Below are 15,460 nucleotides of genomic sequence, written 5' to 3'. Positions count from 1 at the left end.
AGATTTTGTCCTCCAAGTCCTTGGCACACGGCTATCCCCAAATACGTCTTCATCTTAAGTGAGACCCACCCTTTCCCCAAGCCTTGCCTTCCTTCAATTCCTCTGCTGCCCAGTGCCAGAGCCTCCCAAAATGTCAGCCTCCTCTTTGCATCTCAGTAAATCTTATTGTAACAATGCTTTTAAATAAAAAAGACACAAGCACAAAGAGGGCAAACCCAGGATTTTGTGAGTGATTGCTCTTTTGCTGCCTGCCCAACTCTAATTTCATCTCTCACTGTACTGAAGGAGAAAAAGTAAAGAGAAACAAGCTCTTTGACTTAAGGTTAAAAAACATCCAGAACCTCTAGACATAAGTGCACTATTTTAAGCAGCATTAAATTGGTAGGAAACACTTTTTGGGGGGGTAAGAGTGCTACACCTGAAACAAATTAGCTTCACCATCATCTTTGCTTCAGCTGTGCTGGAGCAGAAACATTTTGCAAGCAAGCACTTCACTCCTTGTGCAAATCTGGCAAAAAAGATACTTGAAGTAAGACTTATTTTGCACAGTACCAATGACATTCCTATAAGCATTTAGCTAGTAAGCAACTGCAGTGCTTCCCATTAAGTTAAGTAGACATAACTTTAACTGTAGCTTGAGAGGTACATGTAGGCATTTTTAACAGCTTGCCATGGGTATATGAAGAGTATGAATTAAAAATATTTAAGTGATTTAAGGGAAGTTTTTGCTCTGCAGATGGCTCCCTAAGCAAAGTGGTTTTAGTTTTTAGGGTACAGATCATCACAAGGCATTCCTGATGCTGTGGGATACCTGCTGCAGCCTTGCTTCAGAAAGAACTCACAGTTAATGGGTCTTTGGCAAAGGGCATACCATAGGAACACGAAATTTTAAGTATCAAACATGACTCGTAATAGGAATTTTATGAGTTTCTCTCATCATTCTTATTTGTTGTATCTGAAGCTGAGCCCTTGAAAGTTCACAGAGTTCCCTGCATGTAGGGTGTTTTCTTGGATGGTTGGACAGTAGGAGGTGCCATCACAGCACAAACCATGCTCTAAATAAGCTTCAGATATTTATATTCTGGAAAGGAACAAACAAAAAACTTACTGTTGTGTTTGGGAGAAATCTAAGGAGATTTTCTTTTATCAAGCATGCAGATTTTCAGAACAATCAACCATAGCTCTAAATGGCATAAATACTTTAATCCCTACTCAGTCTAATAAACTAGGTTACTACACCATAGAATAAATAAAATACCTACTCCAGGAAATATTCAACACAACCCAAAAGGAAAAAAACAAACAAACCCAAATGCCTTTAAAAAAATCACATTTAGGAAAAAAGCCTCCTACCACAACCATACCTCCAGAGCTGCCTCCTCCCAGCAAGACAGGACTCTTCTGGTGCAGGCACACCAGGAGAAGGAACCTGAAAGGTGGGGAGACAAAGGGTGTCCTCAGTGGTTACAGCTGTGACTGCAAACCAGGTGATCAGCTCAACCCAACACAGGTGTGGGCTGCCCATGGGTGGGAGCCTCATCTGGGGCACCAACAAACAACCACCCAAATTTGCCCAGAGCCCCAAGCAAAAGAGAAACCCTCCTTCTTAACCCAGCGGACTTCATCAAACTCACCCATGTCCCTGTTCCCAAGCCTGGGAGGTGCCTGGAAGGGCAGGTTTGAAAGTAAAACTCCTTTTTTTTTTGCTGTTTTGTAACATCAGTGTGTTCAAAAGCACTTGGACTAACGCTGCTCAAGTAAGGCAGATTGCAAGCAAAAATCATGCATAAGCAGAAGCCAAGTATCAGATGCAGAGAGCTGTTCTGAACCACAAAGAAAAAGCAAAGGAAAAGCCAACAGAAAAAGGCCAAGTGCAGCAGGAGCTTGGGGATTTGCAAGACAGCATCCAGGAGTATTGAGGGAGCTGAACTGAGCTGGAGTGGAGCTGGGGAGCACCCACAGGCCTGCACCCCACTTCCCTTGCCTGGGTTCAGGGTGCTCAGCACACCATGGGCAGAGCTGATGGTGTCAGGGACCCACAAAAACTCAGGACATTGCCAAGGGGTCCCTGGCATCACCAGAGACACTTTTGGATGCACTTGAGCAGAAAGCCTCCTTGGGGTTTGGATGATGAATAAGCTCATCATGGGGTGGTTCAGCACACACTTCTGGGGATGTGATTGAAAACATGACCCTGGGCACAAGGGGCAGGGAGGGATATCTATGCAAAGTGGCACGCGAGGCAGTGAGCAGGGATGGGCACTGTACCCACTGTGGCAGCCCCTGGCTGGTGCTGGGTGTGTGACACTGAAATGCTGCCCCATCCCCTTGGCTGCTGCTGAGACACCTTCACTGTGTTCAGGTAAAAAGCCATTTTGCAAAGAACCTGTGCTTTTTTGGGGGGGGCTCCAGAATAGAAGATGTTGCCACCTCTGCCTCTCCTCTGGGTTGATCCTCTTGGTAAATGTGTTATTTTGGCTAGTTCAGCCTTTCTACCTGGTTCATTTAGCCCAGACCTGACAGGGTTGCAGGCAAGACTGGAAGGACTGACTTCAAGCAGCAGAAGGCTTGGGTTTTCCAGGTGGGTGCCTCTCTGTGTGCTGAGATGTCAGAGATCCCTGTAAATTGTTGTCTCCAACTCCAACGCCCACTGATCCTCCCACCAGCGAGGCTGCATGGAGAGAGCTGGTACCTCCAGAGGGGTCTGTCCCAACTCTCTTGTGGCTCTGAGAACAAATGAAACCTCTGCTTTGAGTGAGAGATGGCTGCAGACAGCAGCAGGGGAAAAGGACTGAATTGAGGAAGGCCATAAGATTCATTTGTGGCACTAAATAAAAAATGACACTGTTCAGCTTCACTTACACATACAGTAAACCAGCCTGGGTGAGGGGAGTATAAAAACGAGTCAAAATACAGATTGATTCTGAAATAAGTTCTTTTTTTATCCTTTAGAACCATGGACAGGAATGTACAGCTCCACAAAAATGGAGGCCAAACATATTGAACCAAAACATTTCCTGGGATTCTGCGTGACAGTTTTTCTAAGGATATTTCCTTTCAACCAAACTCAGTCTAAAAGCAGCTTCCATTTGCAGTTAAAGTAATCGTGGTACACATTGCACACTTCTTGAAACACAATCTTTGTCATAGGCACTATGATTATTTTTCTTGTCTTTTTATTTGTTTTTACTGGTGAAAAAATAAACACTGGTGAAAATGAACACCTTTTATTTCCCCCTACTTCAATGCGTTTAGACTATGTGATTAAGTGGATATTTTCTCCAGCTATTTAGATGAATAAACTTTAAGTTGGAGCATTCATTTCTGTGATCTAAAAGAAAGTTTGTGTATGTAGCTTTACATATATATATATATATTCAGAAGTCCCAAATCCAACTCAAGTGTTTATCAGTGATTTTATTGACAACAAAATCCATTTTGTTGAAATCAAATAGTTGTCTTACTTCAGTGAATGGTTCAAGACTTTCGGCTGCAAAAAAGTTTTCATAAGACTCGCCCTAGCATTGAGAACATTGACTTTATGTTCACATTAGGTGCTGTTTCAGGCATATCTACAGATCAGTTTTAAGGTAAACATAATTTTATGTGATATAGAAAAGATCTACTGACCAATAAAGGAAAGCATGAAATCAGGTTTAACTCTACAATAGGAGTTAATAGATTTAAATGAAGCCTAATTGACTCTACTTGCTAAGTGCTGAGCAAAAAATCTGAAATATTGGATTTGTGACCATTAAGATTTGTACTGGGAACCAATCATTCCACTTTTGTTTCTGGACATCTTAATGTCCTTGTTGACTAAATAGGGAGGACTGAAAACCTATTTAACCAGTAAATCAGGCACATGATTTGCAAAGGCAATTCTTCCCTTGCAGTTATTCCAACTATCCCAGCTGGATATTCACAGTGAACAAACCACGTTTCCATCACCTCTGTTCCATTTTTAAGTGCTTTCAGCGTAGGGATTTGCTCCAGGCCTCATCAACAGCCCGTGAGCGAGGAGCACAGGGCTCTGCCTCGTCTTCTCTCAGCTAATTAAGGAAGACAGGCAATGTGCTGGTGCCCAGATCCTGCCCACAAGGATGGAAAGCTGCCCATGAGCCACAGCACCTTCCTAGAGCACAGCCACTCCCACAGTGATGGGTTCTCTTTGCTCTCTGAAGACATCTAGAGACAGCTTTAAACTAATGAAAATGCAAAGGTACTCCACTACTTACCAGAGAAATTGAAATGAAAGTCACAACTTTGTTGCCAATCTGTATGAGGTTAGACAGGAGCCCTATTTAAAAGGACTGTGATTTCCAGGGTGTTTTTCCAAGTTGCCCAAAACCTTGGAAGAGCTTTTCATTTTTAGCATCAGAGGCCTGCCCTACTGTAAACCCTATTCCCTGTCCAAAGAGGGATCTGAGCTTGTGGGATGATCCCTCACCACTCAGACCACTGCCTGCAAGGCTTCAGGAAGGGCTGGTTTGTCCTGCTTGCCAGAAGGTGATGTGCAGCCCCCTTGCCAATGTCACAGAAACATCCATCAGGCAAATGAAACTGAGATGGAAGTTAAGGAGAGTGGCAAATGCTGTCCTGAGCATTCTGAAAGTCTGCCCAAGATATTGCAAACCACAGACAATTTAAAACAGTTGATGTATGTCACAGCCTGCAAATAAGGGTGACCAAACCATACAGAGTCATTTTAGCATCACCTGTCTGTGCAAATGCTAATGGAATCAGCTGAAGAAGTTTTTGGTAATTAGCCCTTACTGATGCCCCGTCCCTTCTGCAAAGAAGACAAGAGCACATATCTTGCCTTATCTTTGCTTAATGTTTCAGAGGTTTTCAGGAATAAGGGCTGTTGGAAGAAAGAGAGCTTCTTGGAAAGAAAGATTGGATAAGAAAGCACATGGACAAACCCTGTTCAGAATAACCCCACTCCCCACGGGCAGCTCAGAAATTTAGAGTTGGTCTCCTGACCTGCTTTGGAAAAAACCATACCATTGTTATCTGAAGTGAAAATGCAGACAAGCTGAATTTGCCTTCATGCTTCTCTAAATAACATCCAGAGAAGCAGCATGGAAATTCCTTATAAGAGATAGCTTTGTTAAATAAAATTGATAATGTGAATGATCAGCCTGATATTGCCAAGATCTGAGTGTAGACAATTGCTGCAGAACAAGCATGGAGAGTTTTCCTTGTACTGATTGTTCCCTGGGAGGATGGGAGGCACTGGCACAGGCTGCCCAGGGAAGCTGAGGTTACCCATCCCTGGAAGTTTTCAACTTCAGGTTGGATGGGGTTGGAGTAACCTGATCTGTTGTAAAGTGCCCCTGCCCATGGCAAGGGGGATGGAAATAGATATCTTTTAAGGTCTCTTCTAAACCACACTATTCTATGGTACATACGTGGTTTTGGACTGCAAGAGCCAGCTCTGATCTGTAGAACTGGAGTCAGAATTGCAGCTGAGCTCTGGCAAAGACAGATCAGCAATGACAATTTTAAGACTTTGGAAGCAGCTTCACCTCTTCAATAATCAAGGAGAATATACAATGAAGTAAAAAAAATGAGGTTAGTTGGAGTCAAACTGCTTTAACAATGCTCTGAAGTTACCCTGATAGGCAGAGACATTTCTCCTTAAATTGACCCAGCTCAAGTGGTGAGAACTAATGAATTAGGTCAAACCACGGGCCACAGGCTCAGAAATTGTAAATCAGCACTGCTGCTGGCACTCCATATAACCTGGCAATACCTGGGAGAATCCAGCCCATCAATTTTTAGCTCATATTTTTTCACTTTGATTTAATGAGAGGAGCCTTCACAGAAGTCAGTGCTGACACCTGCCTTTTGGCACAGTCACTGGTGGAGGAGCTCAGACACCCTGTGGGTCACCTTTGGAAAGGAGCAGAGGTTAGCACTGCACAGCTGGAGACCTGGGGTTTATTTCAGGCAGCTCCACTGCTGAGCCACCACAAATATCCTCCTTTGGGAGCCTTCACATTAACTCTGCTTGCAGTGAAACAGCTGCCACTTGTGCCACACCAGAGTCTGACCTGGAAGTTTTATGTAGTCCAATATCTTATTTACCTTTACAACCCGAAGTTATCATTGATGCACACAGAAGTATCCAGCTTTTTGTGGGCAACTTGAAAGAACTAACTTGAACATTGTTAGCATAATTCAGGTTGGAAGGTCATCTAGTCCAACACCCCAGCAACAAGCTGGGACATCTTCAACAAGATCAGGAGAGAAACATAAAACACAGATCTTAGCCATTCCCTATTATCAGTATGTAAATATCAATATTTGCAATTTAGGTTTCCAACATCTGATTTTTTAAAAAATAGTTAATGTAATACATGTATTTGTAATGGTTTAAAAAAAATACAGAAGAAATTTTACTTTTTTTCTTTGGAAGTCTCTGCTTCCTAAACTCAACACTTCAAAGGATTGCAGAATTTGGAAATCCCTAACTTAAAAACAAACTAGTGCTGATGACCACAATTTCAATGAAAAGAGAATGATCTGAAAAAGAATCAAAAGGCAAGTGGCTCCGATGATGTGAATCTGGCCTGACACAAATCCCATCCCTCCTCAGCCATGGAAAAACCTGTGCCACAGTCAGGAGATGCTCCCTACCCTGTTCTCCAGTTGTTCCCAGTGTGTCTTGTGGTGAGTGTGGTAATGCTTGCACCACCTCTGTTTGCCCCATCAAGAACAGTGTAAGCCTCAGCTATTTCTAGAACACTTCAGTTCAGCAGACGGCTCCAGTCTGAATAGCAACTGGTTGATTTTTGATTAAGAAAAATTAATTCAAGTACTCAAGTATCTCTTCTTTTCTTTTTGGATATTCATTTATCCTTTCCTGGAAGAGATCAGAGATAATCTAAAGCAAGAGAGTTTAACTTGAGTCAGAAAGCCAAAGTGAAGCCTGTACTGTGTTTCTGTCCTGCTCCTGCTGAGGTATGCAATATACAGGAGCGAATTTCATGCTATGAAAGAATTATCTCAATGTAAGCAAAGGAAACTCCAAGCCTGGGTTTCCTGAGAAAATACATATGACTTACAAACCAGCCTCACTTCTTTATGTCTCTGATGCATCTTGATAAACTTTAACTACTATTGCGTATTCCAGAGAAGGCAAGGAACTATTGTTTATTTTAGAATATTAATCATTAGTAGTATTCTTTTATATTCCTCTATTATTATTTGTAATTTTTTGTTTCCAAATATTTACCGAACTGGGAGCTCTTGTTCCATATTCCTTGAAGGAATGGCAGGAAAGTACCTTACAGCACAGGCTGCATAAATCCTTCTTCAAGGGAGAGGTTTCACCTCAGGTCAAACCAAAGCAGACAAATGTTAAGTGCATTAAAATGTTTAATGCCTTAAATGTATTCAGGGTCCCAAATGTCAGGCTGATACTCTTGAGTCTGAGTGCAAGGTAAAACCAAATGTGAATGAAGAAGCTGAATGGTTACTAATTCAGTGAATTTAGACCAAAGCAGGCATGGACAGTACAGAAGTGGCTCTTGCATTGCAAGAAATAAGGACAGGGGTACCTCAGTGCCCAGTCACTGCAGTGATGTGGTACAGAGCATGGTCCCCTCAAGGAAAGCAAATGATAAACTGCATGTAGCTCTGCTGATGGTGTGAAGAGAATGGGTTATTAAAAGCTATGGGACAAATACAGGATTTCCATGCTGCTGACATACATTATATCCTATAGTTTATTTACATACTTCAGTCATCAATAACCCTTCTCAATTATAGCTGTCAAGTATTATATATAGTTTCTTATATTACAAAGAAAAAAAATAGAATTGTAGGTGGTCTTGCTGCATTTTTATTATTTATCTGGGAAAACTTGCACAAGAACAGCCTTGTGGGGTATTAGAAAAATCACTCCTTGTTTACAGGAGTGTTGATCAAAGAGGAAACTGCTAAATCTTTTCAAGCAAGGAAGAGTCAGTGCATGCTGTCAGTGAGGCGTGAGCACTCTGTCTCTGAAGCACTGGAAACAGTGCTTTAATAATACAGAACTAAAACATAATTAGATTCGTTCCAAGGGACAAGGCAAGCAGGAAAAAAATGGAAATTTCTGCCCGTTTTCCATTAATCAAACACTACCACTGCGGTCATTAATAAATTCAGACAATTTACCTTTCCTAGCAGGTGAAGCTTTCAACAGTAAACAACTGCACTGGTTTTTACTGTTAAGATGAAAGCAGTCTCATCCTCTGCAGCAGACACCGGATGACTCTTTCCTCCTCCATTGTGGCTTTTCTAGTTCTGGGCTATAGTGATGACTTTCCACTGTCTCCAATAAATTCTGTATTTCTTACAAGAGACTATCAATTCCCAAGGAACAACCCGCTGACTACCATGGAATAAAAATGAAAAAATGACCCACCAAACCAAACACAGGCCTACTTTATTAGTAATTTTACTGCTGTTGTAGCTTTTTGATCTCTATATCATGTTTGAACTTTCCTACGGAAAATACAGAAATCCTGCCTGATACCACTATTTGGAAGTGCCAAGTTGTGTTGGCTTTTTTCCCTTTTCACTTTCTATTTCTAAAACTGACTTTCTCAACTTTCTAAAAACCTTCTTACCTTTACTAATTCCCACATCAAGTCTAAACCAGAAAACTGGGTGCCAGTTGTTTCCTGTAAGTAGACCTCAAAACAGAGGAAGCACAATCTGGCTGTGAATTCAGCAATAATGCAGTACAAAACCAAAAAAAGTTTGCATCACTTTATATTTTCAGCAAGATAAATAACTGTATTATTCTATGAACAATTTAAAAATAAAATTAGATAAAATCTTGATCTCCTTAAGGAAATCTATCATTGCAGCTTTTGGACCACAAAAGAGGAGACTTTATGATTATGTGTCAGACAATACAGATAATGGGTTCATTGACCTGTTGGGCTGCTGAAATAAAATAAAAACAAAAAAAATCTCAAAAAGCTGAAAAATCTATACTAAATATTTGCTGTTTCCCAATCTTCTTGAAGATAAATATTTTAAATTCATGGCAAGATAATAAATCCCTTTATAAGCTCATTGTTTTCCTAAGGGGTAAGGAGTTTACTGGGAAATTTCATTTTATTGAAAGGCAATTGATATTAATACCACTTTCAAACACAGTTTTTATTCCAGGTCTGCTCCTTCAAGCCTCAAATTTATTTACTGCAGGTAGGAGTCTTTCAGAGTTCTTTGGTATTAATTTTCAGAATTTCTTATAAGAGTAAGAAATGTTCAAGTAACATCCAAAAGAGGACTACAGGAACCTGGGGATAAATTGGGAAAAGGAATCCAGATTTTCTCCCTACTTACATGAGAAGTAAGTAGGTGTGAATTAATTGCTACCATTTCAATTTGGAAGCATTTGAGCACATGCTTGGTCATAAGCACATGCCATCAACTCATTGTTTGTTTCAAAATTTAAACTTGAAGGGTGCTGCTGAGTGGCTTTGGGATCAGCCACACCAATCCCAAGTTCACTGCTGCTGAGCCTGGCCAGGGACACTCAGCCTGTGCCAGATTGAGCTGGCAACCCAACCCTATCACCCAGCCAAGGAGCTGAGAGGGCTCACGCTCTGCTGGGATGCTCAAAGGCAAAATAAATCCTTTTGTGCAGCAGTGCTGACATCACAGGGGAGACTACTAAGCTTTGTGGGCATCAAGCAGCACGGATTTGGGATGTGATCCTCTGTTAACAGATGCTGCCATTGCTGCACTGACCACAGCAGCTGAGAGCATGGCCAGGGACCAAATGCATTCTGAAGGGCTCGTGTTCCACAGAACCATTTGTTGATCTAAACATGTGCCTGAAGAAATGACAACATTCCAGCTTTGGGCCTTGGGGTACGGAAGAGTTTTTTCAATTATAAACACTACAAATGTGCCCATACTTACCCACATCTCCTATTTCAAATGCTGGGATTGTTCTACTGGTTTTAATTTTTTTTAGTGTTATTTTGGATGGTTTTTGAAGAAATTCTAAACAGAAATAATTTTTTAAAAAAAGATCAGGATATATACCTCTCACAATTCTCCATGGTGCTGTGCTGGAGACACAGACTTTCTCTCTGCTTAGTTCAGAGAAAGTTCAATTTATTTAGTCAGCTGCTCTCCCAGTTTGTTTGAATGCAATGCTATGTGTGCAAATTTCCACACCAGACTACACCTGGAACTTCATAGGTCAGATAAAATTTTTAATTATGATCCACGTAAACGACTGAGTTCAGAGCCTCTTCCAGGGGGATTACAGACTGTCTCCAAGGCTGGGAACAGATGTACTTTAGGAATTAATTGCATTTCTCAATGACTTGCATCCCTTCCAATCCACCAGTTCAGTGGGACCAGAAGCAAAGCAAAATTTGGCCTACCACATTGGCTGTTTTAGTACGACTTTCAAATGGATGCTTTGCACAATCAATTGTCAGACCTCAGAGAAAATGTTGCCCCATTCACTGTAAAACAGAAAGGTCCACAGAGGAAAACAGTTGCATTAGAAAACCACAGTTGCATTAGAAACAACATTAAGGCTACCTAGTTGGATGTTTTCAACCCTTTTTGTTTTCCTCTGCAAACAATGACAGTTTCAGTAAGATCTGAAGCGATGCTCTGAACAAATAATACACTAGTCTGTCATTGGTTAATATTAACGTCTCTCTATTCAAACATGCTGAGAACTGAATAGAACAGTTAACATATAACAGTCACACATCCTTTGCTGAGTACAAGATCGTATCTCTAACATCAACCAAAGATATCCTCACCATTTCAGATCTTCAGCTATCATTCAGTAAAACATTTCATTCGCTTAAATACATTGCTCATCTCCCCTTTCTGGGTCTTTTGGGGGCGCTGCATGAACACATTCTCTCCCTAAAGGCATGGCCTATGATACGGTTCTTTCTTCAGCTGAAATCTTGCTGTGTGTTCCCATTATGTTGCCAGAGGTGAATTTGCAGAGTTTGGGGGAGGGAAGATCTTGCATCTGAATTGAAAAGATTGAATTTTCAAGCACCAGTTTGGGCAGGATTCTGCACTGTATTGCAGAAAGATAATCTCAAAGAAATTAATGGTGAACTATTCATTAATTGTGATCACCACTTGAAAATTGTTGAACCAGAGGTTTATATAGCACCCAGTTTTCATATAATGGGAAAATTCAGGTATGTTCACAGGGCTTATGGGCAAAGGCAAGCTCCCTTTGCTCATGTCCTGGATGGGGGATGCAAGTGGTGTGGACAGAAAGGTCCAATGACTGTAGGGGTGCAAAGCTGAGCCCCACCTAATGCACCCTGCCTTTCAGAGGGTTTATCTGGTGTGGGCTCGGGGCCATGCCCACCACAGCCAGCTCAGCTCATGCACAGTGAGATTCTGCCCAGCCACCACATATGGCAGGGAAATGTCAGGGTGAGCCCAAACCCCACAGGGACCCTCCCTCACTGCTACAACAAAAGCTCTGTCTTTGCAGAAGGGAGTCTGAACACCTCACACTCCATCCTGGGGCATAAAACAATAGCTTGCCCTCAAATACATTTCTGTTGAAAACACACAGCAAAGATTGCAGCCATAGAAAATTCTGTAAACAGGACAATTTCATCAACTTTATCTTTAAAAGTACCCCCAAAACCACAAAAGCAACCCAAAATAAGACTTGCTGAATGAAGACTACCAAAAATAATATTTTTTACTGCATCAACAAAAAAAAATGACATACACCTTCAGCATTTCTTTTCCAAATTTACTTGACAGAGGTTAAGATATTGCTTTATTCTGACTCAACATACAACAGCACTGCAGGATTGATTGTGCTATTTTGGGAAGTCTTGAGACTTGTGAACTAGAAAGTCTGGGGCACATTAATAAATCTAACAATTATTTTGCTTCAAAGGAATATTTTAATGCATTCTGTATATACTCTTTTTTTTTAAATCAATCTCCTGGCACTAACCAGGGAAGGCTATTTAGTGATTATTATAGTGGACTTCCCCCCACCCCGAGAATAACGAGATATTTTAAGACAGTAAACCCAGTAAGGTGTGTCCCTGAATCCAATTAATTGCAAAATTGGCACATTCTGTTACAATTTATGGGGGAAGAGGGACTGAAAAGAAAGCTAATGCACAAAGGACTTAAAATGTGATTAGGATGCAGCAACCAGGGAATGACGCATCGTCTCTAAGGCCTTGATCCCCTGCAGGGAGCGACTTGGTGGAACCATCTGCTCTTAGAAAGCTCCATCAGAGTCAGATCTCTGCATGCCTGTGGGCCTGCCCATACTGAACCATCTGCAGGGTTGAAGCTTTAAAGTTCACAAGCCTAAGCCATAATTAATTAAAGTGACTGGAGAACTGAATGCTGGAACAAATTAGGCAGCGTGGACACTTATTGGCTGGATTTTGATCATAGTGGATCTCCCTGACTCTTCTCTGAACAAGCCATAATAAAAAATAAGTTAAAAAAAAATACACACACACCAAGAAGTGCTCCTTGAGAGCTTACAAATGCTTTTGAAGTGTAAAAGTTTAGAAATGTTGAGGGGTGCTAATGAACAACAGAGTTTATGTTTCCACTTAAAAAAACCCATACCAGAAACCAAAACCAAACCTGTTGTAATACACACATACATTTTCTCGCGTTCTTCCTCATTCTCCACCAAGGCAGCTCTGATAGGCAAAGCTCAGAAGATGGAGCAGCTGTGGACTCACTGAATCTCTATAGACCTCAATCCTGCTCCCACTCTTGGCCAATCCCAAAGCTCATAAATGATTCCACTGACTTTCTTGGGGCAACTGACACATTGAATTAAGGTTGAGAGTTAAGCATCTGCTCAATTCAGGGATGTTGTCATCATTCCACAGCAGGTACCAGAACTCAGAACCAGGTGTCTGTGAGCCTGTTCTCGTGATGTGAACCTGGAATCAAGAGCAGAGGGGGAGAGGGGGCTGGATCTGTGTTGGGCTTACAGGACATGTTCTCCAGGGTCTGAATCCCTGCCCAGCAGCTCACTGCAGCGCTGCCCTGAAACCAGAAATGCATCTAAGGACGGTACTTGGCCTTTACTGAAAAGGAGATGCATAGCCTAAGCCTTTGGACAGCCGAACAGGACCACGGAAAAGTCCTCTGGAACTGGAACTGTGTAATCCTGCCTAGAAAGCATCTAAAAGCACGCTTCATCCCTCCTGGAACTTTTCCCTTAAAAAAATATTTTGTTAAAAAACACTATGATATGAGGGCGATTGACTATTTGGTTTCTTCTAAGTAGATGCTCTTAAATTAATGCATATAAATAATTTGTATTTAACTTCCTCCCTTCCTGTTTAGCAAAGCGTCGAACGCACGGACCTCTCGTTTCCCCTCCCGCAGCCCCCAGACGGAGTCACTTGGTCAGTACCGAGTCTCTCTGCGTGTCACTTTTGAGGACAAAGTGTGCCTCTCGCTCTGCCTTGGCCGTGGGGCTCATGGGCAGGAAGGCCGTGTTCTCGCTCGCGCCGCCCCGCGCCTCCGCGCTCGCCAGCTCCGCGTCCTCCGCCCGCCGCGCGTCCGTCAGCATCCGGATCTGCTCCTGCACAGTTTCCAGCAAGATTTTCACCTCGTGTTGTTCTGCTATTAGACAATTACTGACTGGGGAACTCACGTTGACAAGTTCAGCAGAATAGGAGTTTTTGCACCATTTGATGCCTGTTACTTCAGGAACATTTTGCATTTGCATGCAGGCTTCGTCCAAGCCCACAGATGGGATAATGGGAACGGAGTTGGCCCTTGAAGAGGAATAGCTGACCAAGTCCTTCTGATCCACGTTATTAAAATATGGGGTTGTCTCTCTTGAAGGCAGTTGCATATTTATTGAAGGATTCTGAGGAGTTTTTAAACCACTGGATGAATACCTGGAAAGAGTAAAAAAAGAGTTCTTGTTGCACATCAAGTGGTCAAAGCAACCAGCAGCAGGGACACTGTGTGAGATTCAGTGAACTGTGCTGAAGAGATACACACCATTTTCTCCTGAAATAGAGGAGCACTTGGCCGTGGTGGGGCCCTGGGGAAAACAACAGGCTCTGGAGACTGGTTTGGATTCTCAAATCTGCCAGTGGCAAAGCACCGCTTTTCTCTCAGTCTCGTTTCACCCACCAGTATATGAGAAGAATGGAAATTTCTTTCTAAAACATTTCAGAAGTATTATATGTATATAATATAATATGTATTATATTTCAGAAATAATATAATGTATTATTAATTTTCTTTGAAAATAAATTTGGAATTCTATTCCTACATTTCTGACCAGGGAAATGGATTGATACTTTGTTCTGTGTCAGAACTCTCAATGTCAAATGGTTGCTTTAGGAAAACACTTTTAAAAAGTGCAGGTAAAAAGAACATTAAACACTAATGGCTGTGTAGTCTTTATTTACATAGGAATGATTGTCTGTACTCCCCTTCAAACAAGCAGAGCATCTAAGTGCAGTGTACCTCTGAATAACTACTTTTTTCAATAGCCCATACTCGTAATGCTGGCCTGATTTGTTTTATTGGATTTCAACTGGAAATAGAGATAATATATAGGACTTGAGCAAATGTCTGTGTTCTCTTGATACTGTAATACTGTTTAAAAACCAAATCCTTTATCCTCCACTAATACACATTATAACATGATTTTATCGATTGTGAGGCAACTTAGTGAATTTGTATCAACATTTCCATTTTGTTTCAAAGCCAAACTCTCTTGTTTACAAGAAATACTTAAAAAAAACCCGAAATGGAAAGTATAATAAATATAAAATAAACAATGACAAAAAAAAGGATGTTTCCCATCTGAAATTAGTACTTCTAGAAATGTGGTGCTCTAGGAGTTACTGTATTACCAGTCAGGGTTGCTAAGGACCACAGACATCACCTCAGTACCAGAACATAATTTATTTATAATCAGCTTATCACTATTTAATAAGGCAAGGTAATGGTGAATCTAATATGTTTTATCCATGGATGAGGAGAGCAACATTTAGATCTGCTGTGGAAGCAGGTGCTCTGACTTGAAGGGTATTGTTCCAAAAGCTCCTTAAGCCTGCAGGACCTCACTAGGAATATCCTTCCACTCATATGTGCCTCCTGCTTTTTGGGATGAGCAGAGAAAGAGTTAAGGAAGAGAAACTGAATGGTGTGAAACTGCTGTGCTCCAGTATTGGCACAAACAGAAATTAACTGGAAAGGCTTCCTCTGGCCCCATGCTCCTGGCCAGGTGTCAGACAGAAGGGAGCAGGAGACAACTGCAGGCTCATTTCCAGCACGATGCCACTGAGCTGTAATTAACTGGTGTGGGGTGGCACTGGGTTTGTGCAAGTGCTGCACACACCCCCTGCCCACGTGGAGCTGGCACAGCCCATACCTGGACTCTCCTGGCATGGCCACGAGGTGCATCTGGGAGCTCTGTGAT

General features: G+C 41.7%; 1 protein-coding gene across 1 annotated transcript in view; it reads right to left on the bottom strand.

Annotated features, from left to right (window-relative positions):
* Positions 1 to 10,215: 10,215 nt before the first annotated feature.
* NRG3 (neuregulin 3) overlaps positions 10,216 to 15,460 on the bottom strand; it is a 224,046-nt gene continuing 218,801 nt past the window's right edge. Inside the window, exon 10 of the mRNA XM_014309231.2 lies at positions 10,216 to 13,919. Coding sequence (XP_014164706.1) covers positions 13,412 to 13,919 — 508 coding nt within the window. The 3' untranslated portion in view covers positions 10,216 to 13,411. The remainder of the gene's footprint in view (positions 13,920 to 15,460) is intronic.

The sequence above is a fragment of the Geospiza fortis genome, unplaced genomic scaffold, assembly GCF_000277835.1.
Source record: "Geospiza fortis unplaced genomic scaffold, GeoFor_1.0 scaffold130, whole genome shotgun sequence".
Classification (NCBI taxonomy): Eukaryota; Metazoa; Chordata; class Aves; order Passeriformes; family Thraupidae; genus Geospiza; species Geospiza fortis.
The sequence above is the reverse complement of the archived record's forward strand: the minus strand, read 5'-3'. Positions and strand labels throughout refer to the sequence as shown.